General features: G+C 51.6%; 2 protein-coding genes across 4 annotated transcripts; one reads left to right on the top strand and one right to left on the bottom strand.

The window, feature by feature from the left end:
- Positions 1–929: 929 nt before the first annotated feature.
- PXMP4 (peroxisomal membrane protein 4) lies at positions 930–8,153 on the bottom strand. The gene is made up of 4 exons (XM_082292568.1): positions 8,011–8,153; positions 7,615–7,677; positions 6,863–7,061; positions 930–5,952 (listed from the first exon to the last, which is right to left on the bottom strand). Exons 1-4 carry the CDS (start codon positions 8,139–8,141, stop codon positions 5,689–5,691), a joined length of 657 nt encoding a protein of 218 aa, XP_082148694.1. The 5' UTR covers positions 8,142–8,153; the 3' UTR covers positions 930–5,688.
- A 440-nt stretch (positions 8,154–8,593) lies between these two features.
- ZNF341 (zinc finger protein 341) lies at positions 8,594–27,389 on the top strand. Of its 3 annotated transcripts, none has more exons than XM_082292817.1 (15): positions 8,594–8,639; positions 12,463–12,573; positions 13,646–13,833; positions 14,907–15,059; positions 15,974–16,207; positions 17,313–17,493; positions 18,032–18,116; positions 19,138–19,350; positions 20,248–20,422; positions 21,341–21,549; positions 22,799–22,895; positions 23,571–23,703; positions 24,517–24,628; positions 25,426–25,496; positions 26,708–27,389. In XM_082292817.1, exons 1-15 carry the CDS (start codon positions 8,609–8,611, stop codon positions 27,217–27,219), a joined length of 2,505 nt encoding a protein of 834 aa, XP_082148943.1. In that variant the 5' UTR covers positions 8,594–8,608; the 3' UTR covers positions 27,220–27,389. The 3 variants fall into 3 exon arrangements, with proteins under 3 accessions (XP_082148943.1, XP_082148941.1, XP_082148942.1); XM_082292815.1 differs by having other exon boundaries at positions 17,313–17,508; positions 19,138–19,328; positions 20,229–20,422; XM_082292816.1 differs by having other exon boundaries at positions 17,313–17,508.
- Positions 27,390–27,722: the final 333 nt, after the last annotated feature.

Raw genomic sequence — 27,722 nt, 5'->3', positions numbered from 1 at the left:
AAAGCTCACATCATGCTGAGTGTCTCTCAGTGGAAGCGATGGGCATGGAGCCCATTCCCCTCCTGCTCTGCTCTTCACACCCAGCCAGGGCAGTCTTGTCTCATCCTCTGAGCCAGAGCACCACAAACACGAAAATTCCACAAGGCTCTTCCATTTCCTTCACTCAAACCCCGTGGAAGAATGGAGAGGCTGAAGTGTTTCTTGGGAGCCTGGGGGTTATCAAGGAGTGATTTGGGAACAAGCCAAGCTTTAGCTTCTACCTATCCTTCATGTCTGCAGCCAGCCCAAGTTCACTTTCCAGCACTCAGAGCATGGTCACTGGCACTGAGAACCCAAAATGCCAGAAATAAACCTACAGGTCACTCAGAGCTTCACTTGGAGCAGAACGAGGGCTCAGAGGATGATGTTTTGTGAGGAGGAAAAAACCACTTGACAGTAGGACTGGAATCAGTTTGGAGGTGTTAATTTGGCTTCTCATGGGCCCAGGCTGGACACTCCAGTATTCCAGGAGCTATAAAGCTGGAGGTTTAGTCTTACAGACACTCAGCAATTGCTTCATCCCCACTACCACAGCAGTCACCTCTACAGCACATTCCCTTTGAACTTACGGCTTGGAGAGGCAGCAAAATCATCCACAGACACCCTTATTTTCTTTATTTGTGTATGTCATGTTTAAAAAAAAAAACAAAAAGGGGAAGGGGTGACAGCCATCCCAATTTGTTTCTGCAGTTGGCACCCTTACCCCTGCAGGAATTAAATCTGATAGTGGGGTCAAGGCAGCACTGGCTGTTTCCAAGCTGGTAACACCAGAGCCCAAGCCATGCCAAAAATGCACCTTGTGCATGGCTCCTCTACATTGAGGACTACACACATGCAATAATTGAGCATTGCTTCATATATGTTAGCTTAAAAACGATAACATTAAAAAAAAAGACAAAAAATTAGGATTTTTATTTTTAGAGAAAGCACAGTATTGTAATATTCAAAGAGTGATTATACAGAAATAATGACCACAAGAATGCAATTCATAGTGGACAGAGCTACATCAACAACCCACTGCCCCCTCTTTTTCACTGTTTTAAACCCCAAACCCGAGATAGTTCCACCAGCATTCTGATCAGTGTCACACAAGTTACCTGAGTTTATGTTCTTTATTCTATGCTGTCAGAAAATCAGGGCCTGGATTACACAGCAATTATGAACACAAAACATATACCAACAGCAGAGGTAATAACACCTGTATTATAGAGTTTTTAGTTTGTTTTTCTCCCTCCTCATCACCAGAGATATGAAAATTCTTCTAAGTAAAGGAAAAAAGTTACCTCTTCCACCAATCTGGTAGGAACACACAGGCTGGAAACCCAAGATTAACACCCCAAAAGTATTAACAGTGGCAGACAGACATTATGCCTTATTTTCCCTCCTCCCTTATCTGCTGGGTTTCAAAAGCAGCATCAGAAAACACATTCTGCTCTCGCTGGCATGAGCCAGGGAGACAAACACAACCCGACAAGCAGGGAGCATCACATGGCTTGGGGTATTATCCAAAGGTCACCTTTGTGCTGATGCAGGGAAAATGAGTTGGAGTCCCAACAGTTGCTCCTGACTGAGGGATCTGCACAGGGTTCTGGTTACTCCACCAACACCAGCATCCACGGCAGCTCCCAGCTGGCTGCAGAGCTCAGTGTGCACAGGGGTCTGCCTGCTTTGGGTCTCTTTCGCCAGCCAGGATCATCCCTGCCCTTCTACCCACACCCAGCTCAGTTTAAAGCAGAGCTTGACCTACTCTACCAGGGCAAGGAAGTCTCACAGCACCAGTATCAAAGCTCCTCTGCACCCTCTCCACCCTGGCACAGGGTGCCCAGAGAAGCTGTGGCTGCCCCTGGATCCCTGGCAGTGTCCAAGGCCAGGCTGGACGGGGCTTGGAGCACTCTGGGATAGTGGAAGGTGTCCCTGCCCATGGCAGGGGTGGGATGGTTTTTAAGGTCCCATCCAACCCAAACCATCCCATGATTCTGTGAAAAATGCCCTGAACAGGGACATTTCTCTGGTTATTGCACAGACACAGGGATGGTGGCCAGGACAAATCCCACTGTCCCATTACAGACACAGGTTCACACCTTCCAGCAGCCCCAGCCTCCTCAAGCCCTTCTCTGCAGCACTAAATGGACAAACACAGGTTTTTCTTTCAGAAATACCCTCTCCTTCACTGCCAGCATTCAACACAGCACAGAAAACCTCCTCTAACCCAAATGTCAGGCAGCTGTCTAATTTTCACCTTTGTTAAATAATGCAATTGTCCCGGAAAGGGTTCTCCAGCCATCCCCAGAGCCAGCCCCAGCACACAAGCTGTCCTCCAAAGGGAAGGGAAGCACAGTGGGTATGCCAGGGCAGCAGGCAGCGGCAGTAAATAACCCTGAGCCTGCTTTGTTCCTTCATAAAATAAATGATTAATAGCCCAGGATAGTCAGGCTGCTTGAAAAGCTCAGAATTGCTGAAAACTTTTGATCAGTTTGATTCATTAACCTTTAAAACTGCCTCTAAGAGAGGCTTAAAATCTGAGGGAGAAGCATCATTTTAAACACCTCAATTTTATCCAGTGATCCTCTCTTTGACAAACTGAGCTAAGACTGAGACACTCTGCTCCTCTTTAGACACTCAGCATCAGTCAGGTGTCAAGGGAGAAATAACAAGGGAAAATAAAGTTGCTGTAGACAAACAACCCCATGTTCATCTTAAAATTCAAAACCAGTCGGGGCTGCGGGGGAGAAAATGGCCCTTCTTTGTGATTCTTAAGCACTTGGCTGATTCGCAGGTGGCTTCCCAACTGTCTCTTTATTTCTTTTGCTTTTAATGCTAATAAAAAAGGAACCCAAACAGGGCACTCAATTCCCCACACAATGCCCTGGGGGAGGGCAGGGAGTGTCACTTACAGATCCCAAAAGTCTGACTCAGACAAATTACTTCTAGTTCACTTCCCTACTACACGCCTGCATTGTTCCAACACCTTGGCAGCAGAAGGGGCTCATCCCCAGCTATCTGGTCCCAGGAACAGCCATGGGGGCTGATGTCATTAAGGAACTGTCCCAATTACTTCCCTGGGGAAAGCAGTGACTTGCAGCTTAACATCCTGGCCCAGCACAGCGGGAAAACCAACCGTCAGCAAAGTCCCAAAGGCTGTGCTCCCGGGAGGAGCTGCAGCTTCCAGGGATGGCAGCTGCCTCCTGGAGCTCAACTGCAGATGGTTGGAGGCATGGGCAGGGTTTCCTTAGAAAGTGAGAGATTCCCGAGAGAAATAGAGCGTTTTGAACCAAGGATAAGTCGTGGTCACTGCCGCCAGGCTGATTCCAGACACTGGTTTTTGGCTGGGATTTATTTTCTAGAGAGGACAGAGAGCAGTGTGAAAAGGTCAGGAAAGGGCACTTGTCTTTCTCATGGACACAGAAGTGCTTCACCAGCAGCCACAGCATTAGAATCCCCAGCAAAGGAAAATTATTGCACCTCTAAGGGAATCACAAGGCTTTCTCAGAGAAAGAAATGCCAGCTACAAATTAAACAGATCAAAACCTTCTCACAGACACCCAGCTCACAGAACCAGCCCACAGCATCCTTCGCTGCAGTAATTACACATGGTCAAGGATTTGTGAGTTTAATAGTTTTAGGGAGCAATTCCCAAGCCACAACTGTCAGCTTGTGGAAGGATTTTCTGAAATCCCATCAAAGCTTGTAGGAATTCAGCAATATTAGCAGAATACCAGTGCTCTTATTTGGAACAATATTGAGGCTTCTGACAGAAAAACTGTGATGCTTCAAATACCCAGCAGTGGTGGAAATAAAGATGTTTATAAAGGAATCAGATCTCACCTGTAGCTTCAGCAGTTTTTCTGTATTGAATCGTTATGCTTATCTATACAGAGAAAAATATTTAACTGGAAGAAACAAACCCAATTCCTAATTTTTCAGCTTTCCTGGGGTCTGATTAAATACTGATGGATGTTCCAATTCAATTATTCAGTCCAGACTGTAATAGCAGTTAATTACAAGTTAGCAATGAAATTAGAAGTTAAAGGGATCATAGAGAGTTATTATGACAAAGAACTATCTTGGGTTTTGGGCACCATGTACATCATGGATTCACATGGACAAAGAAAAGTGGAAAAATAAAGAGCAGAGAAGCACTCTGATTATGTGCAACAGCAATAAAGGAGTTTAGGAGGACAAGGAAAAATGACTTAAGAAGAAATTCAGATTTTTTTTCTACTCAGAAGCTCCCTGCAGTTAAATGTACTGTTCCAGCTGTACCACTGAATAGGAGAAATTGCCAGAGCCTGGAGGGTAAAGAGAGCTCAAAAGAAGATGAAGGGAGCATCAGCAGGATTATGCAATGACATGGGCAGGTCAGGAAAAAGCAGGTGGATACAGGGAAAGTGAACAAATAGTCCCAACAGAGCCAAAAGGGAACAGGGAACTTAATGATTCTCTTGGAAATATCACCCCATCAAACGAGTGTACCAGGAATTATTTCAATGCTCATCATTGAGTGAACTGTGTAGTGTTATATGGCCCTGTACCTTGCATTATTGAGTTTGAGTTCATTAATTGATTAATTAAACCAGTTTTTGTGCTTTCTCAGCTATCTAGTCAATCTTCTGCCACAGCCCAGTGTGTGCTGCCCTATGCTGGGGCTCAGCTCAGTTTTTGAGAGGAAGATAATTAATAAATTAATTCATGGCCTCAGCAACGAGCCTACACAAACCACAGGTACAAAATCGGATTCAAATCTGGTTACAGCCAACACGTGCCACTGGTGTGAAGGGCAGATTCTGGACCTCAGAGAAACCCTTTCCATGTTCCACCAAAATAAAAGTGCTTGCTAAATGTTGCTCCCTCGGACACACAAAGTCCCCAGCATGAGATCCAAGGCCTGGCTGTGGAGGAGCCCAAGTTGTGTAACTGTTTTTGGTATTAAGTTCAAGTACCTTTAAAGAGCTTTACAAACAAGTTTAAAAGAATTACAGGGTATTCAGTAGTGCACTTTGCAGAGGCACAGATTCAGCCCAAAATGCCGAAGCAAAAATGGTCTTTCCAAGCCTGATTTACCAGGCTTGTGCAAGACAATCTTAACAGTTTTATTCTCACATATTTTATTGTCTCCCTGAGGGAAAACTCTCGAGGAACTCTCTCAAGGAGCACACAACTGTCCTTGTAATAGTTTAAACAGGATTTCCAGCCATCCACAGCAATCAAGAAATGATGGCCCTGCTTTCAGAGCTCAGCAGGTTCCCCACTCCCTTCACTCCTCGAACACACCACGGTGAGCACAGCAGCACAGAAAAAACCACTTGTGAACATTCAGATGAGCTCTAGAAGATGTTTTCATACTCTCCACTTAGTGTCAGGCTGTCATTTTATAAATATATTTAGTTTTTAAAAAGCAAACCCCAGTGCCACACTTGTAGGGAAAATAAGGCCTCTTAAAAAAGACTGCAACAAGTTTCTTTGGGGTGCATGCTTGCTCAAAAAAGGAGCCAAAAGACTGAGCAGAACATTCTGGCCAGGAGATAACAGCCAACTCTGCTTGATAAATGTTAATTAAAAAAAAATCACAGGTCAAGAGCAACAGAATAACCTTTTCCCTCAGCTGCTGGGGGGTCCCATCCCATTCCAAGGCAGTTGACAGTGAAGCACCTACTTGCTGTCTGTCCTTTTGTTGTAAATGAGGAAGTCAGACAGGTCGTGCCACACCTCACTGTCCTCGTACAGGTAGGTCATGGAGGACTGCAGGGAGGGCTGCAGAGTCTCCTTGTGGTATTCAAAGAGCCACAGGACTGTTCCCCACACCAGGGCAGCCACGAGAGGGAAGGGATCCTGCTTGGGCTGTGGGATGTAGCCCTTTTCCACAGCCAGCCGAGACAAACCGAACAGGATCCGGGACAGCAGGTACATGATGATCTGAGGAGGAGAAACCCAGAGAGCAGGGGGTAAGTACTGAGCACAGCCAGCTCCAGGGATTCAGAACTGACAACTCAGCCAAGAGGGGCAGGAACAATTCACCCACTTCAAAGCAAGCAGGCTGTAATTTCCTATATCAGCAGGCTGCAAAACCACGGGTGTTTGTGTCTTCCCCATGGCCTCAGAGTCCTGCTGCTCTGATTTAGCAATCAACAGGCTGCACTTCACACAACACATCTGTGCAGTTGCACAACTTTTGTCTTTGCCCAGTTCCTGCCACCTCAGATGGCACTGATGGAACAGTCCCAGAGCAGTCCTGCCAAGCAGGTGTGAACTCAGGAGTCTGGACACAGCCTAACACCACACTGAAGGCCTGGCTTAAGTCAAGCGCTTTGGATTAATCTGCATCTCTGTGCTTCACTCATTGGTTTGTGACTGTGTGTTAATGCCCAGCTTTAAATCAAACATCCCCTGAGCAACTGTGCTCAGTTTAACCAGTTTAGTTGTCAGTTTAACCAGTTTAGTTCAGTGCAGCTCTAACTCATCAAGTTCTACACTCACAACCCTCCAGACCAGGAGCACAAAGCACACAGGCAGTGACCACAGCTCAGGTGATAGATGGGATAACCCCACATCTTTGGATAACCTGACTGCCCTTCCCAGGAGCTCAGTGCAGCTCTGGAGGCAAACCTGGGCTTCCAGCACTCCAACTGCCCACACTGTTCATGGCAGACACACAACTACCTCTGGGATTTGAGTGCAGAGCAGTCGAAACAGCAATCTGTGCAAAGAATACAATAAAAGAGCAATGCTATGTGGTCACAACCACCAGAAAAAAGGTGCCACCAACCACTTCTTGACACACCTGTTGTTTTTCCTGGCCAAAGAAACTTTCAGCAAGTGCCTTTACCTGGCTGTTGATGGGATTGTTGTCACCAAACACCAGCCAGCCCCCAATGCAGGCTGCAAGGAAAGAATGAAATGGGATTTTTTTCCCCTGCAGCCGGGACTGCGCTGCCAGGAGCCCCTTGTAGGTGAACACAAAATAGGCCAAGTTCCGGGAATGAGCGTACGTAGCCTGGGCGATGGATTTCAGTTTCTCCCTTAAACTGAAGGAAAGAAACAGACAATTAGGAGAGCGAAAAGGCTGGACCCCTGCACTCACTCAGCTTGGTCACTGCACTCCTGACCTACACGGATGGCTTGGGCACTGCAGGAATGTCTTGGGAAGGAGAAATCCCCTCACCTCTGGCTCACTCATCAGAACAGCCCTACCCAGACTGTGGACTGTGCCTCTGTCTAATTTTACCACTACTCAAACAGCTCTTTAAGTTTTTGGGTTTTTTTTTACTAAATGCAAACCTCTGGCACTCAGGGAAAGGCACAATGTGCACAGTCATAGCCTGGGTTCCCGTATTTCCACACAGAACAGAACATTGCTGTTGGCATCTGCTAATCTGCCCTCTGGTTCTCATCAACGATTCCTTAAGTGATTAACCCCCTCATTTATATATATTTGTATGTGCTTCACTGTCAGAACAAGGCTCAACCATGGCTCACGCATCCTTCTGCTTTTTAAACACTCTAGAAACATAAAAAGCGGACAGCTGGGATGAAAACGTTTAAAGCAGCAACACAGAAATGCAGAATTACGGTTCATACCTTCCACTCTTGAACAGGAAAGTCATCACCAGAGCGTGCGGGGCACGGATTTTGGCTCCATAACTGCAAAGGTGGACAGATATTTCATAGAGATTGTTTTATACTATTTCTATTGTGTTTTTATTCTATTAACAGCCGGAAAAGGCTACTTGGCCAAATATCTATTGCTTTTAAGCCAGCCCAGCAGCACAGCAAACCGCGAGGAGCCCAGCCAGAGAGAGAAGAGCACACGCACCTCAGCGAGCCAGGCCCGAAGGGGACCCCAAACCCAGCTCAAACCACCCCAACTGCAGGTGAGGGAGGCGGAATCGCCTCCGCGCACCCCTCCCACAGCATCCCCGGCCTCCCCACCGAGCGGGGGGACCGAGAACCCGTCCCCCCGTGCCCGGCACTCACACAGCGCCGTTGCGGAAGCCCTTGATGACGGCGAGCGCGGCATGGTAGCGGCGCTTCTGCAGGAGCGTGTTGGCGGCGCGGAGCAGAGCGCGGAACGATTCCGCACCGCCCGCCATGGCCCCGCCGGCCATGGCCCCGCGCCGCGCGCCGCTTCCGGGGGCGGTGCCCCGCCCGCCGCGTCCATAGGCTCACACTCCTGTCAATCACTGTTCTCGACCAATAAGCGGTACCACCTCACCCTCTCATTGGTGCGGAGCACCTGCCTTGCAGCCAATGGAAGTTGAGCGAGGTGTCCCGCCCACCCGCTTCGTGAGGGCGGCGGGCACCGCTGGGAGCCCGGTCCGGCGCAGCCCGGTCATGGGCTGGGGGTCGTGGCCGCCGTGGCCGTGCCGGAAGCCCGAACAGGGCAGGGGCGGCCGCCGGGCAGTCCCCGCCCGCTCTCCGCCCGCTCTCCGCGGGCTTTCGCAGCGCCGCTCCGCCGCGCCCCGAGTCGAACACGATCCCCCGCCCCCGGGGCCTCCCCCACCCCTCCCGCGCTGTGGGCCCGTAGCGGGCGGCGGGCGCCCCCTGGCGGCGTCGCTGCCGCCGCCGCTCCAAGATGGCGCAGGCGATCTTCGAGGCGCTGGAAGGTAACGGGGCCAGACCGGGGCCGCGCCGGGAGCGCCCGGGCCGCGGCGACAGCCGGGGTGCGTGACCCCCGCTCCTCTGAGCTCCCCCTGTTCAGCGCCGCCGCCGCGCGGGACGAGGGGCCGTGGCGGGGCCGCCCCGTGAGGCCCGGCCCGGCGCGGCGTGGGGCGCTCCCGGTAGCCCCGGGCTGTCTCCCGCGCTGCTTCTCCGCTGCCCGCACGGCGGACGCAGCTGCAGTCCCCGCCGGCAGCCCGCACCGCAGCCCGGGGCTCGCCACGCCGTCCACGGCTCTCTGCGGCACCTCTGGCACCTCCGGTCCCCCGGCCCTGTGCCACCTCCTGCCTGTGCTCCGCGGCATCCCCGCACCGCCCATCGCAGTGCTCTGTGCACCGGGTATAGCCCTCGTTAACCGCGGGCCCTGTGCTCGGTGCGCCGCATCCCTACCCTGCCCCAGTGTCCCATGTCCCAAGGCATCCCATTCCCTCCCCGCCCCTGTGCCTGGTGCTCTAAGGCACCTCATCCCTACCCTCTGCCTATGCCTGGTGCTTCTGGACGCACCATACCCATCCTGTTCCTGGTGCTCCAGGGCACCTCATCCTGTCCCTGTGCCCTGCACATTGGGGCATTCCCATCACCCCCGTCTCTGTGCTCAGGAAACAGCCCCACCGATCCCCAGGGCATTCTCATCACTCCTGTGCCTCCCGTGTCCCTGCATGCTGGGGTCCCACATCCTCACCACGCCCCAGGGATCACACCATCGGTCCCACTGCTGTGCCAGCCCCAGGGATAGCGCCTGGGTGGGTGCATGTGTATTTTGAGGGGTGACTGTGCTCTTTGGCACAGCCTGGGCAGTGCCTGTTGTGTGGGTGAATGGGTGGGTGATGAAATACATCTCAGTTTAGTGTTGGGACACTGTTACAGCCAGGTGCTATCTGAGAAGGATGTGCCAAGCTGTGGCAGTCTGACACTGGGCTAGGGTTCAGCCTCTTTGGAGAGAAGCTATTTCACAGGCATTGATTTCCTAAATTGGGTTACTGATGTATTTTCCTCTACATGGGAGGGGCACCACTGCCTGGAAAGCCTGGCACTGGGATTGTCACCTGTGCTTTCGAAAATCACCTGTGACCACAGCAGCAGAGAGAGGAGCAGAGAATAAATATTTTTCTCTATTTTGTCAGGTTACTTGGTGCATTTGCTAGCACCCTGTGTAGAATCAGGTCCCTATTTCCTCTCTGCAATCAGCTCCTCATTGTGTGAGTTTCCTTGCAGCATTCAGGACAGCAAAGCTTTTTAGGTAATTAAAGAAGTGTGGGTTTCTTTTTAAGCCCACAGCAATTGGCAGCTTTTAGTGTCTGAGCTTGTTTGTTTTGTCTTGTTGATTGGATTACAAGTCGATGATGACTTGGCATTCTTAGAGCAGCCTGGTCTCAGAGTGCTGCAGGGCACAGGTGCATCTTCACCTGTCACTAAAGTACCTGGTGCTCCTGTCAGAAAAAAAGACTTTATCACAAGGGCAAATTAGCACCTGGGTGACATGGACAGTCTTGTTCCATCTCCAGCTGAGAGAAATTTGAAAGGGAAAAAAAAAGAAAGCACGGATCAGTAGTCCTCTGCTTTTATCTTGGCTTCCCCAAATCATCTTGGTTTTGTCAGGCTCTGGGCACCTCAGCTCCTGCTGCTGCCAGGAGAGAGGGAGCTAGCTGGGTTTTTAAAGTTCCATGGCTGTGAAGAGCGTCCTGCAGACTGGTGCTGGCTGTAGGCAGGGCAGGATCGATCCAGAGCTTTCTCCTGGAGTCTGTGGATTTCTGTGAGTGGCATCCATGTAACTGAGTAACTGCCAGCTTGTCTTCACTGGTCACTGACCATGACCTCAGGGGTTTCCCTCTGGGGAAGTGTGGTGTTGTGCAGTTACTCAGTGAAGTGCAGGGACTCTGAATTGCCAGATAAATTCTGTTGTCCTGGGCGATTTTTCTCCATCAAGAGGCTGAGTGCAACATTGACAATGTTGCTGCATCATTGTGTTCAGGTCTTGGCCTCTCCTCAGGCTTCTTCCTCCTAGTGGGATCAAGGCAACTGTTTAGCTTTTTTCCTTGGAAGATCTGACTGTGCCAGAAGGAAACCCAGTGGCGCTGTTTGTGCAATCTTTGCTATCCCCATACTATACTTCACCTGAATTTTTGATCCTTCTTTTCCTTTTAGCTTATTTTTACTGGAGAAGGGCTGCTCCATGTCACTCTCTGCTTTGGCTGTGCTGTCAGAAGCCTGCAGTGCTACCTTTGCAGTTGGCCAGAGGTTACTTGTGCAGGAGGAGGTGTGTTTTAAAGCAGGGCTTTGGCTGGAGCGAGGCGATCCTCCCAGGAGTGTTCCAGTGGCGTTCTGCCGGCGGGGCTGAGCTGCAGGGCTGGCTCCAGCTCTCCCTGCAAGCCAAGGCTTGCAGAACTGGACCTGCAGCTTTGCTGTGCCTCTGATCTGTGAAAGGCTTCCCATAGGCATGGTGGGAATTTGATGGGAGTGTGTGATGTAGCAGTGGGATCTGCTGCCTTCCAGGCAGCTGCCTGTGCCCTTGGAGGATGGTGCTCTGCTCTCTCACAGGGACACGAGCAGGGTTTGCAACCTCTTCTCAGTGAAAGGATGAAAAAGGTGTTCACAGAGTCTTAATGTGACGTTCTTCACACTGGAAATGCAGCAGAAATGAGTATTTAGGGTATCTTTAAAAGGCTGTAGATTATATGTGTATTCCCCATCAAAAAGGTAACATTCCAGTTATTCAGGAAAAATTTTATGAGAGGAACTTGGGGTAATGGATGCTCCTGCTGAGCTGTGATCTGCTGTGGTGCTTCACTGTCCTTCCTGCTGCTGGGCAACCTCTCCTCATCTCCGCACAGTCCTCACCTCACTGCTTTGAAGTGATCAGACAGATGGATTTTCCTTTCCTGTGGCACATAATTCTGAGTTCAGAGCTTTGCAGTTTCATCTTGCAAAGATCTGGAAGTGAAAAACCACCTAAGACCTTTCTTCTCTCCCTTAGTCCACAAGGTGTAACACACAACCTGGCCATGCCATTTGCTTCCTTTGTGGATTCTGTGTCATAAAAGAGTGGTAGGAAGGAGTGATACATAAAAATCACCCCATTCTGGTATTTTTCTTCCAAAATCAGATTGTCCTTTGTGTCTTTACATTCGCTTTCTAAAAAGAAAGAGTGTGTCCTGCTTAATCGACAGTCATGTGCTGCTGGCCAGGTTGTCTCCCTAGATGTGCAGTCCCAATCTCCAACATTTTAGCTATAGTGAAAAATGTTTGTGCCAAAGCAAGCAAGCCGATTCTAACAACAAATCTGACTGGGTGTGTGTGCCCTGTGTCTGATCAGATCTGGGAATGCTGGCCTTGAAAACAGGGAGGCATTTGTGACACTGCTGCTGGGAGAGCTGCTGCACACAAGGATTTTGTCTGCCCCAAGCTCAGTGTCTGTGCTACATCCACCCAGGCTTCTGCCCTGTGACATCCCCACATTCCCTGTGACATTCTCAGCTCTTTTCATACCTGTGTTATAAGCATCCTTCCTCTCTGCAGCAAGTGCCTGAAATCTCTTTTGGTTTTCCTTGCCCTTCTTCCCTTCCCTTTTTGCACCAAAGGAGTTATGAAGACAGGTGGGAGTGTTGCTGTTGTGTGGTAGTTGATGCTGTGGAGTAGAGGGTGAGAGGATGAGAGTGGCTCTGGGAGGACAGAGCAGCAGCTGGAGAGTGGCTCAGGAGAGAGCTCCCAGTGCCCAAACACTCCCTGTTTGGCTGTGTTCAGTTTACCGTCCATGCTTGTGTCTCCTTTCAGGAATGGATAATCAGACAGTGCTGGCTGTGCAGTCCTTACTGGATGGGCAAGGAGGTGTGACGGATCCGTCTGCTCCAAATGTCAACTCCTCCACTGCCATCCAGCCCATGGGTGAGTCCTGGTGGCACTGGGAGAGAGGAGAGGGGCAGGAGGGCTGAATGTGTAAGGTGCTGCTACGAGTGTTGTGTGCCCTCAGCCAAGACCAGACAGAGCAGGAGGAAGGAAGGGACAAGTCCCAAGCGAGCAGTCATGTTTTTGGAGGCAGTCATGACAACAGACTTGACCATGAGCTTCCAATAAAGGCACAAAGGGAGGGAGAAGCCACTGCCCCCACCTCTAGCCCTTGTTACTGTTAACAACTTTTATTTAATATCCACTCCTCCTCTGGAGATGCTCAAGTGTTCCAGTCCTGGAGCACCTCTGTATGAGTGAATATGGGAACTGGTCATTTACATGCATGTGGACCCTCACTGTGCTGGACTAGAACTTGCTGGCTGGATGTGGAGTTATCCCCCAAGGAGTTACAGTCTGTGTCCCCAAAAATGGTCAACTTCAGGCTGACTCAGACAGGAGGAATAGCCTTGTGAGTCTGCCTGGATGGAGTGCAAATGGTGCATGGTTTGCTAACGCTGCAGATTTCAGCTGGGACATGTAACTGGGTTGTCTTCTTTCTGCTTCTAACATCAAGCAGAGGTGCCAAAAACCAGCAGTGTTGTGGAGGGGTGGCTTTAGGACACAAGCTGACAGTGACCCTGTGCCCTTACCCAAGGTACTTCTTGTGCTTTCTGCAACCTGAGTAATAAAATCTGCCTCAGCCAGCATAATGCTGATGCTTTGGAAGGAGCTGCTTTGACTAAAAGCAGAGAGTGCTACAGGAGAAAGGTTGGTTGTTCCTGTCTTTGGGATGAGAAGACAGACAGTGGGATTAGTGTGTCCCAGGGAAACTGTGGGATTTGTGTATGGGAGCAGGGCTAAGATGGGCTCAATCCCATCAGTTGTCTTTAGGGAGAACTTGGGCTTGGAGAGGGCGGACAGCTTGGCCCTTGCAGCTGATCTCTCCTGATGGTGATGTCCTTGAGGTGCTGAGATCCAAAGGTGCCTGTTACACCCTACATTGTGGCTGCTGAGTGGAGCACTGGGGAATGCAGGAGAAGGCCTGAAGCTCTGCTCCTCTTCACTGCAGATGATGAAGACGTGTTCCTGTGTGGGAAGTGTAAGAAGCAGTTCAACTCCCTGCCTGCCTTCATGACGCACAAGAGAGATCAGTGCCAGGGCAGTGCTCCATCCCTCTCCTCGGTGTCTCTGGCTGCCAACAGCGTGTACACCCCATCCATCACCTCGGTGCAGCAGGCTCCCAGTGCTGGCCGGCAGGTACCGTGCTGGAGGCACAGGCTCTGCTGCTCTGCTGCTGGGATTTGGGGCTGGGGGGGGAATCGGGGTGAGGCTTTTAGATCCAGTGGTGCCTCATGACTGAGCTCTTTTCTAGGAGGCTCAGCTGTTGTTCCTTTGTTGGCTTTTCACCCCGTGATTAAAGTGGGGTCTCTGAAGTGAGGTGTCCTCCAGCAGGAATGTCTGTCTGACAGCCTTTTTCCAGGACAGGACAGAAGGGATTTCATGTTGTGTCTGTGCTGCAGCCAGCCCCAGTGTCACTGGCCACAAGCCTGGGTGCACTGTCATATTGCTCAGGAGGGCATGGCTCTTGCTGTCCCCTGGGCTGTGGTCTGGCTCATGGGTAGAAGAGGAGCAGCTTCATCCCTGCATCCCTTCTCTCATTCCTGAAAATAAGCCCTTATAATGTGGTGTGATGAACGTTGGGGGAATATCCCCTCTGGAGTAACTCTCATCATTCCCTAGAGAATTCTCCAGTGTGAGTCCCTGGTGTATGACATGTAATGTGCCTGCAGTTGAGGCTTCCAAAAGTACTTTCAAACCAGCTTCTTTTTTCCAATTAATGTAGTTCCAGTGGATGGTGCTTCTTCCCAGGACTGAAAACACAGGTTGTTTCCAGCCAAAAAATTCAACAGTCTTCCTGCCCTGCTATAACCTGAGTCCAGTCTGAAGAGATGAGCCTGACATTTACTGTCTGCAGCCAGAGCATTCTCCCTGAATTTTCCACCCTCCCTTGCTGGGGCAAGCACCCAGGAAAGGCCTGAACTTGTCCATGACCAGTTTGTCCTGCAGATCTTGTTTAATAACCCCTGATTTGAATTGCAGCCAATGGCCACTTTCTGAGCCACTGTGACATTTTTTTCTGCCTTTCTGAAGAACATTTGTGGAGCTAGAAACTCCCACAGACTCAGCAGGAAGCTGCAGATAATTGCTGTGCTCACTGCTGACCGGAGGCTGTGAAAGCAGAGACCCTGAGGTTCTGTAAAAAGCAGTGTCATTGTTTTTTGGGTATTGTTTTGTCCTGTTGCTGGTAAACAGTGTATCTTTTCTTTCAGCAAATCTCTACATACATCACAGTTCCCCCATCACCTTTGATTCAGACCCTGGTGCAGGGGAACATCTTGGTCAGTGACGAGGTGCTGATGTCAGCCATGTCTGCTTTCACCTCCTTGGACCAGCCCATGCCATCTGTGCAGCCCCCAGTGCAGGTAAGGGGCACATGTGGATCCAGGGAGTCATGGGTAGAGCTCACCCAATTCCAGCCCCATGGCCATGGGAGTGACACCTTCCACTAGACCAGGTTGCTCCAAGCTCTGTCCAGCCTGGCCTTGAACACTTCCAGAGATACTGCCCACACTGCTGAGGTGCCTCCCAGAACATGGTTGGCTTTCAGGGCTGCAAGTGCCCACAGCTGGGTCATGTTGGGCTTCTCATCCGCCAGCCCTCCCAAGTCTTTCCCTTCAGGGCTGCCCTCAACCCATTCATAGCCCAGCCTGTACTTGTGCTTGGGATTGCCCTCACCCAGGTGCAGCACTTTGCACTTGGTCTTGTTGAACTCCCTGAGGTTCACACAGGCACACCTCTCAAGGCTGTTCAGATGCCTCAGGATGCCCCATTCCTTCCCTCCAGTGTGTTGACTGCACCCCACAGCTTGGTGTTGCTCGCAAACTTGCTGGATGCTGAGATCTTTGTCATGTGGTCTCTCCAGCTTTTTGTCGAGCCCCCATATAGTTATTGGCTTCCAGGGCCCTTGTCAGCTTACTCCATGGGTTCTTCTCCTGGGAGGGTTGTTTGGGCTCTCTCCATGCTGGCTGGCCTGTACACACTCTCCATGCTGTGAAAATATTCCTTGTAACCAGAAGGATTAAAAGCTTTAAAAACAAAGCAATAAAAGCAGTGGGGCTTGAGAGCTTGTGTTTTGGAGGAGGCAGTGTGTACCTGTGGGTCATGCCAAGCCTCCAGCACAGTCTGGTCCAACCTGCCAGCTGGATGTGCTGTGTTGTGCAGAGACATCACTGCTGTTCCTGCAGGCAGATTGGGATTTGGAATGTGTGTGAGGGAGCAGCCCCTCCAGCTCCTGGCTGCTGCATTTCCAACATGTTGTGTGTCTCTCTGGTTGCAGAGCAGCATGAGTATGCACGCTGGGGCTGGCTACCTGTCCCAGCCCCCCCCTCCACCGCCGCCCCCGCCACCGCCCCCTCCTCAGCCTCCGCCTCCCCCCCCAAGCATGGGGGCTCCTGGGCAGCCTGGCACCGGCAGCGGGGTGGTGGAAGTGTACAGTGCTCCTGCTCCCATGGCAGCATCCAGCACCGTGGAGATCCAGACCCTGGGCATGCAGCCCTATCCGCCCATGGAGGTAAGGCTGGGGCTGCTCCTAGGGATGTGTCCTCAGAGAATCACAGAACGGATTGGGTTGGAAGGGACCTTAAAGCTCATCCAGTTTCAATGCCCTGCCTTAGGGAGGGACACCTTCCACTGGACCAGATTGCTCCAAGCCCCATCCAATCTGGCCTTGAGGGACATGGAATTATAGTGTGGGAAGATGGGTTAGGTTATTTGGCAACAATTATTTTCTCTGGGAGAAAGTAGCAAACAGAAGGAGATCACCAAGATGATGGGGATTCTGAGAACAGGAGAAACAGCTAAGAGGGATAGAGGACTGGCACAGGTTTAGGAGATCTGAACATTTGTTTTTGGCTGAGGGATACCTGCATATGTTGGGAGTGAGAGGGAGCTGAGGTGAGGGGCTCACCTTCTGTAGAAGCACAGAGCACCACACTGCACAGTTCAGGCTTATGTGGAGAGAAAAATTCCGTCTAAATCTCAATGAGCTTGACATGGTGGCTTTTGCTAAAGAATGGCAAGGTGGATTTACTGGAAGTTCCAGTGGTCAGAAATGGATGGGGATGTTGGATAAGTAGTGGTCTGTGTTAATTTATCAGGGTGGGCAGCAGAAACGCCCTCAAACTATCACCTCAGACTGATCACTGTTTCTAAGTGCCCTTTCCTAATTTTGATGCTGACATAAACAGCCATGCTTTGGCACCTGGAGTTTTCCTTGTGCCTTCCTTGCCTTCTGCAGTCCTGCCAGGGCAGGCAGCAGGACCTGCCACAGGGTCAGCAGTGATCCTTCTGGTAACCTGCTCCAGAGGGATAAGAAACTCTTCCAGGCATGAGACATAGATGAGGGACAAGACAGCTCCCTCAGAGTGTTTCTTTGCTGTCCTGTTCCTGCTGTAATAGCTTCTGGATGCTTTTTGATGTTCAGCAGGAGAGTTTCACTCTGTGCAGGGTGTTAGTTTTGGTTAGAGACACATTGTTGGACTGGTGAACCAGAAATTTGATCCAGTTTGGCAGAAGGCAGAAAACCCATCTACAGCCTAGTGTGGGTGGAGATGGAGGTTAGGGCATGGTATAACTCTGTAGCAAACCTGTTCCACTGATGAACTGCCCTCTCACAGGTACCGAGCCAGTGTGTGGAAAGCCCTGTGTACCCCTCTCCCCCTGTGTACAGCCCTGGGAAGCAGGGGTTCAAGGCCAAGAGCACCAGTGCTCCCACACCCCTGAGCAGTGCAGGAGGAGGCTCTGTGGTTGGCTTTGATTCCCCTGCCGCTGCCAAAACTCGCCGCTGCAAGAACGAGGGTGGGCTGCAGGAAGGTGAGTCCCTTACAGCTCCTGCCCTGTGGGTCACTGTGCTTGTCCCAGCTGGGTGGCCAAGCCCCGGGCTCCCCAGGCCCTGAGGGGTGGCACTGGCTGTGCAGCTCTGGAGGGGGAACACAATGCCCTGCATGAAGCTGACGGGTAACCTGGTGAGTTCACAGCAGAACCAGAGCTGAGGCCCTTCCTCTCACTCATGCTGTACCTTTTCCCAATGCCCAAAGTGCCTTTAAGGTTAGTGCTTTGTAGCTGGAAAGGTCCCTGGAAGGCAGTGGTTGTTGCCTGAGGGGGATGCCCTGCCCCACCAGAGTACACTGCTCAGGATTTGTAGAGTTGGCTCAGGCTTTGTTAAATGAATGTTTGTGCCCATAACCACTCCCCAGTCTGACCAGGCAGATCTTATCTTTCCATAAGCTCTTTATTCTTGTCCTGAACAGTCTTGTCTTGGGGTGAGGGCCCTGTGAAGCAGTGGGGACAGGGCTGTGCCATGTGATCTCATTCTTGTGTGTGCTCTTCCCTTTAGGCAAACCCAAGTCCCCCAAGCTGAAATGCACGTACTGTGACAAGGCCTTTACCAAGAACTTCGACCTGCAGCAGCACATCAGGAGGTAACAGTGCCCTACCCTGGACACAGCAGAGTGGCTGGGCTGGAGGCAGGGTACAGCTCTGTTGAGGGAGTCTGTGCAGTGCAGTTTGTTATGTCCCAGAATCTGTGCTGCAATGGGAGGGATTCTTCATCCCTTTCACCCCAGGATACCTTTTCCCCAGTGACTGGAGTGAAGGCTGTATCATGGATGTAATCATGCTGATTATGTGCTGGGACTGGAGGCTCATTTTCCTTGCTGGTGATACCTTGACAGCCAAACCTCTTGTCACCTGATCATTGGAGTAGCAGCATTCCCGCTGCTTGCCTCTGCCTTTCTCTTTCCTCTCCCTCCCTAGCAAGCTGCAGCCTTCCTGTTTGCTGCTGTTAGCAAAGTGTAAGCCAAGCTCAGTGTCTATACAGGGGGCTCTAATCAGAGAGATTTTCCCTGGCAGGAGGAAGCTGAAATCTGTAGAGTTTTTTCCCCCAGTGGAGTCAGCTGGACTCAGAACAGATGGGAAGAAACAAGTGGTGGTTTTTGCACCCCTTCCCAGCCTGGACTCTTCACTTTCTCTTGAAGCAGAAGGGCAGAGTAGAAAGACCTTACTATGGACAGAGGAGAGCAAATTCAGACAGATCAGGGGTTTGCAAGCTAGAAGAGGTGTGTGCTGGAGAGAGAAGAGTGACAGGGAAAGAAATGCTTATACCCTTGAGAAAGTGATGAGGTCCCCAAGATCTGTGCAGAGACCTGACACTGAATGCCCTGATGTTGCTGCAGAGCTGTTTTCCTCTGCTGCTTCTTCCTTTGATGCCCCGTCATTCCCAGACCCCAGGTGTTTTGTCTGTGCACCAGCCTTGTTTCCCCAGGCCTCTCACAATCCACCTCCTCTGGTGACTCAGGTCTCAAAGCCCTTGTTTGGCAGGCCCAGGTGTGATCTGCTAAACCAAGTGCCCAGCACTGTCCTTTGGCAGCCACCCCCCATGGGCCCTGCCTGGGGGCTGCCTCCTCTCTCCACCAGCTGCTGACCTGCTGCCTCCTCCTTCAGTCACACAGGTGAGAAGCCCTTCCAGTGCATCGTGTGTGGCCGAGCCTTTGCCCAGAAGTCCAACGTGAAGAAGCACATGCAGACTCATAAAGTGTGGCCTCCAGGGCTGGGCTGCACCATCTCCCGCAACTCCATCACTGTGCAGGTCATGGCCTTGAACCCCAACCAGCCTGAGGATGAGGAGAACACAGGTTTGCTGCCTGGGGATGGTGTGTGTGGGGCAGAGCAGTGGTGTGAGGAGGCTGCAGGTCTCTGCACCCCCACACAGGGAGGGAGGGGAGCTGTGTGTGCTGTTTGCATTCCTTGGTGGTGTTTAGCAGCTCACACTAAGTGGCATTTGCTCAGCTCCAGCTGGAAGCTGCATCCTTTCATACCCCCATGGTGGGTTCAGGTGCTGGTGGAGAAAGTGGCTCCAAACTCTGTGCCAGTATGTGCATAAACAAGGTAAGAGGTCTTCCCCTTCTCACTCCCTGGCAGTCCAGCTTTGGCAGTGCACGAGCCACACCTGACAGCTCTGGCCTAGAGGACAGACAGCTGCTGCTTTAGGATAGCCCAGTGCTCTGGCTTTGCACTGTGCAGGTCATGCCCAGGCTGGATCTGGCCACAGTGGCCACCTGTAAATACTTGAGGCACAGAAGAGCTCCTTGCTGGTGTCTGGATCCTCTTTCTTCTGTTGGCCCCAGTCCTGCTAGGGGAGGGAATGCAGTGACAATGTCATGTCTAGGACAAGGGACAACTGGAGCTGCTCTTTGTAGGCATTATGGACTGTGAGCTACTGGCTGAGCTTATCTCCTGTCTTCTGCCAGTGGTGGGAGTAAATCTGGCTCTGGTTCACTGGTGGAGGCCTGTTCTCTGACTGCTCCAAAGAGCACAGGAAAAAGAGAATGGGCTAGGAAGGGGAAGATGGAGTAGTCAGAGCCCTTAATAATCTGTCAACGAATTTAAAATGACCCTGTTCGTGAGATTCATTTGATCTGAAGAGTCTGTCTTTGAAAGGAAGAGCCTGGCCTGGTGTGTCCTTGGCAGCATGGTGCTTGCAGAGCAGCTTTCAGAGCTGTCTCATGGCAGGCTGTGACTTTCCCTCTCTCCAGGTTTGCCCCAGCCCTCCAGGAATGCGGTGCCCCCGCCCCAGGACCTGAGCCCCTTGGAGGAGAACGAGGAGGGCAAGCTGGAAGCCAAGCAGGTTGTCCTGATCGACAGCTCTTACCAGTGCCAGTTCTGCCCCAGCAAGTTCAACACCTACTTCCAGCTCAAATCACACATGACACAGCACAAGAATGAGCAGGTAGGGACAGAGGGTGCCTGTGTGGGCAGCAAGATTGGGATTGGCTTCATATAATGCACCAGTTACCAGGGTCTATCCTGAGCCTTTTGCTCTGCAGAGCTGCCAGTTCTTCACATGCAGCTCAGCTCTTGGGGTTGTAGCTGTGTGGTCTGGGTGGCTTTGAAAAACTCCTCTGCCTCTACCCTGCTGAGTGAGAATTCAGCCAAGCAGGTTTGGGTGGCTGGAGAGGATGCAAAGAAGTGAAATGTGTCCAGTTCTGGGCTCTTCGCTTCCAGAAAGACATGGAGGTGCTGGAGCATGTCCACAGGAGGGCAGCGGAGCTGGGGAAGGGTCTAGAGAGTAAGGCAGAGGAGGAGCTGGAGGGGGCTCAGCCTGGAGAAAAGGAGGCTCAGAGGGGACCTTCTGATTCTCCAGAACTCCCTGAAAGGAGGGGGCAGCCAGGGGGGAGTCAGGCTCTGCTCCCACAAGGGACAGGACAAGAGGAAACAGCCTCAAGCTGTGCCAGGGGAGGTTCAGGTTGGACATCAGGAGGAATTTCTTCACTGAGAGGGTTGTCAGGCATTGGGCTGGGCTGTCCAGGGAAGTGGTGCAGTCATCCTCCCTGGAAGTGTTCAGTAAATGACTGCACATGGCACTTGGTGCTGTGCTTTAGTTGACAAGGTGGTGTTTGCTCAGCGATTGGACTTGATCTTGAGGGTCTTTTCCAACCTTTATGATTCTATGAAATCCGAAGTTTTCAGTGTAGGTGGCAGCTCTCAGGTCATGGGACAATCACTTGTGGGGTGTTGTGGTCCCATCCACTCAAGTGGTTACAGTCTGTGTTTCTTTCCAGAAAGGAAGGCAATTCTGCCTGCTGGCAGAGGATTTTCCCTGGTTGTTTCCATGGTGAGCCTCTCCAGTTGCTCTCCCTTCTCCCAGGTGTACAAATGCGTGGTGAAGACCTGCGCCCAGACCTTCCAGAAGCTGGAGTCCTTCCTTGAGCACATCAAGAGCCACCAGGAGGAGCTGAGTTACCGCTGCCACCTCTGCAGCAAGGACTTCCCCTCACTGTACGAGCTGGGCGTGCACCAGTACTCGCACAGCCTGCTGCCCCAGCACAGCCCCAAGAAGGACATGGCCGTGTACAAGTACAGTACAATCGCTGCTCACAAGGCTTGTAGGAGTGAGTGGGTGCAGAGCATGCTTGGTGGGACCTTAGAGGGGACAGAGGGCCCTGTGTCCAGTGGCCGTGGTGCTTTTGGACATCCAGGTGGCCCATGGGGGGGCCCCTCCACCAGACTGCAAGGGTCAAGTACTTTGAATGCAGGGAGTCTCTTTGAATGACAGTGAAAAGCTGGGAGTGGGTATGTGGGAAGATCCCATCAGTGCAATTCCTCTTATCACCAGTGGGCACGGCTGACCTACCCTGGGCTGGGTCAGAGACCCAGGGAAGCCCTTTCCAGCCTGTTTTCTCTGATTCTTCACCCACAGCAAAGGGATTGTGGGTTGTAAAAGCTGTGCCCAGAAAAAAATTTCCTATCCCTTTGCTGCAAAAGGGTCTGTTCCTTGGAAAGCTTTTCTACTAGTGTGGAGGGAAAGTGTGAGGAGTTCCACAAGGAGCTCCACAGAGCTTTTGAAATGCCCATAGAGATGTTCAGGAAGAGTAGGAAACCCAGGAGATACTGGAGTCACTTAGGAGCTTCATGGAATAAATACCTGCTAATTCTTGCCTAGACCATGGTTTTTAGTTACCCTTGCTCTACAGAGCTTTGTTCTGCAGCTTCTTGGTGGGGATCCCTGAGATCAGAGCCCGGCTTGTGCTTGAGGTTTTAGTCTGACCTAAGGAGAAGGGGTTTCACAGCAGGAACAGGGTGTGAGTGCCTCTGTCCTCACTGCTGATGGTCTGTCCCCAGTGCCCACTGTCAGTCAGCTTTGGCAGAGCCCTCTGGCAGAAATGCTGCCAGGATGTGTCACTCCTGCCATGCTTTGCCCCCACTCTCAGCTCCTTCATTGGGAGCTGGTGTCTTCAAGCAATGAAGGTGGAAGGCCGTGTTTGAAGTAAGGTGAAGTCCTTACCTAGGGCTTGTGTGCATGAGGAAGCAATGTGGAATATGTGCTCAGGTCTGGGTGCTCCCATGGCAGCCTCTGGGAAGTGCACTCGTATTTAAAGGCTTCTCCACCCAGTTTTCCAGCATTTCCCTCTCTGAAGGATGCTAAGTGTGAGTGTGAGCTGGCATGTGGGTTGCTGAGGTTTTAGAGCACCTGAGTGGTTATTTTCTGTATCAACCCTGTCAAAGATCACCCTGGAAGGTAGCTGGGCTGGGTAGGTCTGCTTGTAGTGTGGGGTTTGCTGCAGGAGCCTTGCTCACAGGCTGTGTCCTTTCTCTCTGCACCCAGGTGTGTGAAGTGTGTCAATAAATACTCCACCCCCGAAGCCCTGGAGCACCATCTGCAGACAGCAACGCACAACTTCCCCTGCCCTCACTGCCAGAAGGTGAGTGCTGACCATGGCCTGAGCCGGGCCTGGACACCTGGCAAGGGCTCTGAGGGGAACCCTTGGCTCCATGAATAGGAGCCTTGGATAACAGATTATGAGGAAGCAGAAAGTGAAGTTAACTCTGTGGGCAATGTAGGAACTCCTGGGGTTCCTTGCCCAACCCATCCTACTGCTGGCTTTGGTGGGATACTGGGCATCCTTCTGGGGAGCTGGTCCTCAGCTCTGTGGTGTTACATACTTGACAGCAAGGTTTCAGCTTATGTGTTTCTTAAGAAAGTTTTGGCTTTTTTTTTTTTTGTTTTGAGTTCTTGTTGGTTTGTTTTGAAGCTGTATCTGTACTTTCTTTATACATCCTGATGGTTTTCGCAGTGCATCCTTCCTGGGAAAGCAATGACTGAGCTTCTTGCTCAGGTTTTCCAGAGAAGCTGTGGCTGCCCCATCCCTGGAAGTGTCCAAGGCCAGGCTGGATGGGGCTTGGAGCAGCCTGGGATAGTGGAAGGTGTCCCTGCCCACTGCAGGGGTGTTTGTTGGGACTGGATGATCTTTAAGGTCCCTTCCAACCTAAACCATTCCATGATTCTTATGTTTTCTATCCAGGCTACACCTCCTATGCCAGCTCCACGATGTCTGGTGCGTGGTGCCGGCTCTGAGCCGTGTTTTTGTGTGTTCCAGGTGTTCCCCTGTGAGCGGTACCTGCGCCGCCACATCCCCACACACGGCGGGGGCAGCAAGTTCAAGTGCCAGATCTGCAAGAAGTTCTTCCGGCGGGAGCACTACCTCAAGCTGCACGCCCACATCCACTCGGGTACGGCTCCCCTGCTCCCAGTGCTCGTCACTTCTGTGCCACAGCCCTGGCTACCCTGTGCCCTGGTAGCGGGAGTGACAGAGTTGGCGCTGAGTCATTTGTAGTAACTTGGTTTCAGATCAATGGGTTTGGTTCAGCCTCGTGCCCAGCACTGCACTAGTTAGAAATGTGGGACACAGGTGGCTTCCCCACTTGCTGTGGTGGCAGAACTAAGGAGTTTGGTCCTGGAGAGCAGGAGCAGTGTGCAGCATGGGTTGTACCCATCCATTTAATGTTTTATTGAGAAGCGGCTGAGGGAGTTGGGGTTGTTTGGCCTGGAGAAAAGGAGGCTCAGGGGAGACCTTATCACTCTCTACAACTCCCTGATACGAGGATGCAGCCAGGTGGGGATCGGTCTCTTCTCCCAGGGAACTGGCGACAGGACAAGAGCACACAGCCTTAAGCTGCACATGGGGAATTTCAGGCTGGACATTAGGAAGAAGTCCTTCACAGAAGGGGTGATTTGGCATTGGAATGGGCTGCTCAGGGAAGTGGTGGAGCCACCATCCCTGGAGGTGTTTGAGTAAAGACTGGATGTCTTTTCATGGTACTCAGTGCCATGGTCTGGTGACAAGGTGGTATTAGGTCATAGGTCAAGTTCTCAAAGGTCTTTTCCAACCTAGTTAATTTGGTGTGATTCTGTGTGATTTGTCCATTGGGCAGTGAAGTTTAGGCAAGTTTATAGTGTGGCACAGCTGGCCTGGTGCCCTGTCCATGGCTAGAGCAGCCTGTGTGGCTGGACTGTCCCTGACCCCTGGTCTCACTCCTCCCCAGGTGAGAAGCCCTTCAAGTGCTCAGTGTGTGACGCGGCGTTCAATCGCAAGGACAAGCTCAAGCGCCACATGCTCATCCACGAGCCCTTCAAGAAATACAAATGTCCCTTCTCGTATGTAGTGTGTCTGCACATGACAACGTGTCTGAATGGGCTTGGGATGGGGCTTGGGATGGAAGGAATGTCTCCTGCAGGTATCCTAGGGGACACTGTGGCACCTACCAAGCCACTGCTGCCTGGGGAGGTTGGAATGCTGTGTGCTGTTGAACTGGGAACCCAAGAGTCCCAATTCTTTGTTACTGTCTTCTGTAAGGCCACATAATTTCATTGGTTCATTAGCCCTGTAAAATAACTCGTGCCTTCATGGGAGGCTTGGGGGAGCACTAGAAATAGAAGGAGCATTATTTGACCACAGAGGTTGCCTGGATGATGGGCTCTCACTTACTGCCACGTCTCCAAAAGCACTTGGCAACACAGGACAACTCAGCACTTGGCAACATGTACAAGCCAGAGTTTAGGAAGGTGCACCCCAAATCCGTGGCTCAGCCATGGACCTTCTGAGATAGCCAAGACTGACTGGCTGTTCTCCCTGCTCCAGCCGCCTTGTACCTTCTTCCAAGATATTTCTGTCTCCAGCTGGGATCTTGAACTTGCTGCTTTTGGGAGGATTTATAGTGAGGCACAGACCATGTGCAATACAGGAAAAGCCACATGTCCCTGTGGCAGCCTGTTTATTCCTTGCCCCTCCCCAGAAAGGCTGAAAGAGTGGAACTCCTGCTGAGGCTGCACTGAGATGAACATCTGGGTGCTGCTGAGGAGAAGGGTCATGGATCTCTTTAGGATCGGGGATCTGTTCATACATTGCTCCTGAGCTGATTCCCACATCTCACCAGCATTTGTTGTTGTTCCAGAAGCCACACAGGCTGCAGTAAAGAATTCAACAGGCCTGACAAGCTGAAGGCTCACATTCTGTCCCATTCAGGTGAGTGGTTGGGAGTGCAGTGACTGGGATTCCCTGTGGTGCTGCAGGAGCATGTGACAGAAGGACTAAGCCTGAGAAATAAGAATCATTTACTAGCTTTAGATTTTTTCTCTCTGTTTTGCTGCAGGCCTGTTTAAGTGAGGGTCTGTTTAGGATCATGTCTAAGCTTTGGGCTGTTTTCTAAGACAATATAATCTGTAGGCAGGCCTGCTGGTGACACTCAGAAGCTGAGCTGGATTATTTGGTCTATTTGCTATCAACTGAATATCCAGAGTGTTCTCTCCACTCCTCCCCAGTCCCATCCCACATGCAAAAGGAGATCTCATGGGATTTGATTCCCTTCTCTGTGTTCCAAAAATTATGCTCCCAATCCTGATAAAGACTAATAATTTATTCCCATGCCCTAGGGAACAATCAGACTTTTATCTCTTGGGGTAGAACTGGAAGTCTTTCCTTGTGCCCAAAGCCCTGCAGAGTGGGATCAGATGGGATGGGCTGATAGTGTAGTTATGGGTTGTTTCCAAGTGTACATTCCCATATTTTGTAGCGGGAAAAAAAAGTGAAAATCTCTTTATTTACTAAATACACTTGGAAAAAACCAATACTTCAAGATTGTTTTGCATTTTCATCACAATTACTTGACATGTATTTCTGGTGATATTTTAATGCTCTTTCTTGAGGCAAGAATATTTATTTCCAGTCTGCAGCTTTCTCTTGAGGGGCAGTGGAGGGACAGGCTCTGATCTCTGCTCTCTGTGACCAGGGACAGCACCCAGGGAACGACTGGAGCTGTGCCAGGGGAGGGTCAGGCTGGGTATCAGGGAAAGAAAGGTTCTTCCCCCAGAGGGTGCTGGGCACTGCCCAGGCTCCCCAGGGAATGGGCACGGCCCCGAGGCTGCCAGAGCTCCAGGAGCGTTTGGACAGCGCTGCCAGGGATGCCCAGGGTGGGGTTGTTGGGGTGTCTGTGCAGGGCCAGGAGCTGGGCTGGATGATCCTTGTGAGTTCCTTCCAACTCCGGACATTGTATGACTCAACAAAGGGTGAAATCAATGGTTAAACACAGGCATTCAAGCTGTAGCCACCCACGCTTTGCTGTGTGAGGCACAATGTCTCTTCCCTTTTATCCGGGAGCATCTCCTTGGAGGAGGAGGTGAAGCTGTCCTGCTCTCCCTGGTGGGATGGCTGGGTCTCTAACTAAACTCTCTGTGCAGGGATGAAGATCCACAAGTGCCAGTACTGTAACAAGTCCTTCAGCCGCCGCGCCCACATGGTGGAGCACCAGCGCTCGCACACCGGCAACTACAAATACCGCTGCCCCACGTGCAGCAAGGGCTTCACGCGCCACAAGTACATGAGGGACCACAAGTGCCGCCTGGGCTCGCCCAAGGACAAGGAGCTGCAGCTCAGGAAGGCCCAGAAGAAGCGGGTGGCACGCGGGCGCAAGGCCGGGCTGGCCCTGCCCGGTGCGCTGGGGCTGCCCGAGCTCAAGGACGGCGCTGCCGGGGAGAGCCCCCCCGAGGGGGGCCCCAACAAAGAGCCCTTCCAGGAGTCGGACGCCATCCTGTCCATCGTGGTTGGCGGGTCGGGAGCTGCTGACTCGGAGCTGGTCCCTGGGCAGCCCAACAGCATGGCCTCCAACCTGGCCCTGGCAGAGCTGCAGACGGCCTCGGACGGGCCCTGCACCATGCTGGCTGTCCCTGTGTACATCCAGACCTCGGAGTGACAATGCCCAGAGCCACTGTGTGGCTGGGGGCTGCTGCTGGCGCTGTCTGATTTGGTGCTCAAATTCATCCCTGTGGAAAAGACCAAAGCTCTTCTGGGGAGGTAGATGGATATGGGAGAGAATGGCTTCCATCTCCACTGGTTCTTCCCATCCTTGGGCAGAGGACTGCTTGGAAGTTACTGATGCCTACAAGGCATTGAAGAGAGTGGCTCCATTATTTCTTGTCCCTCTGCACCACGGGTCAGCTTAGGGCAAGAAAGACAAAGATCCCTGAATCAGGGTAAGAAGAAGGACCATGCAAACTTGCAACAAACAGAGCTGCTGAAATCAGGTGGCTTTGCAAATCACAGCCTGTCCCATCTGTGGTTTTTCTGGCCTAAAAGCTGTATTGCCCAGTATTTGGGTGGCCCTTCTGAGAGCAAACATCCTTCCTAGTGGAAGCAAGTTCATCCTGATATCCTTTGGGAACACTGTTCAGAAATACCCTGATAGACTTATGTCTG

This window comes from Coloeus monedula (genome assembly GCF_965178545.1).
Source record: "Coloeus monedula genome assembly, chromosome: 17".
NCBI classification, from domain to species: domain Eukaryota; kingdom Metazoa; phylum Chordata; class Aves; order Passeriformes; family Corvidae; genus Coloeus; species Coloeus monedula.
The sequence above is the reverse complement of the archived record's forward strand: the minus strand, read 5'-3'. Positions and strand labels throughout refer to the sequence as shown.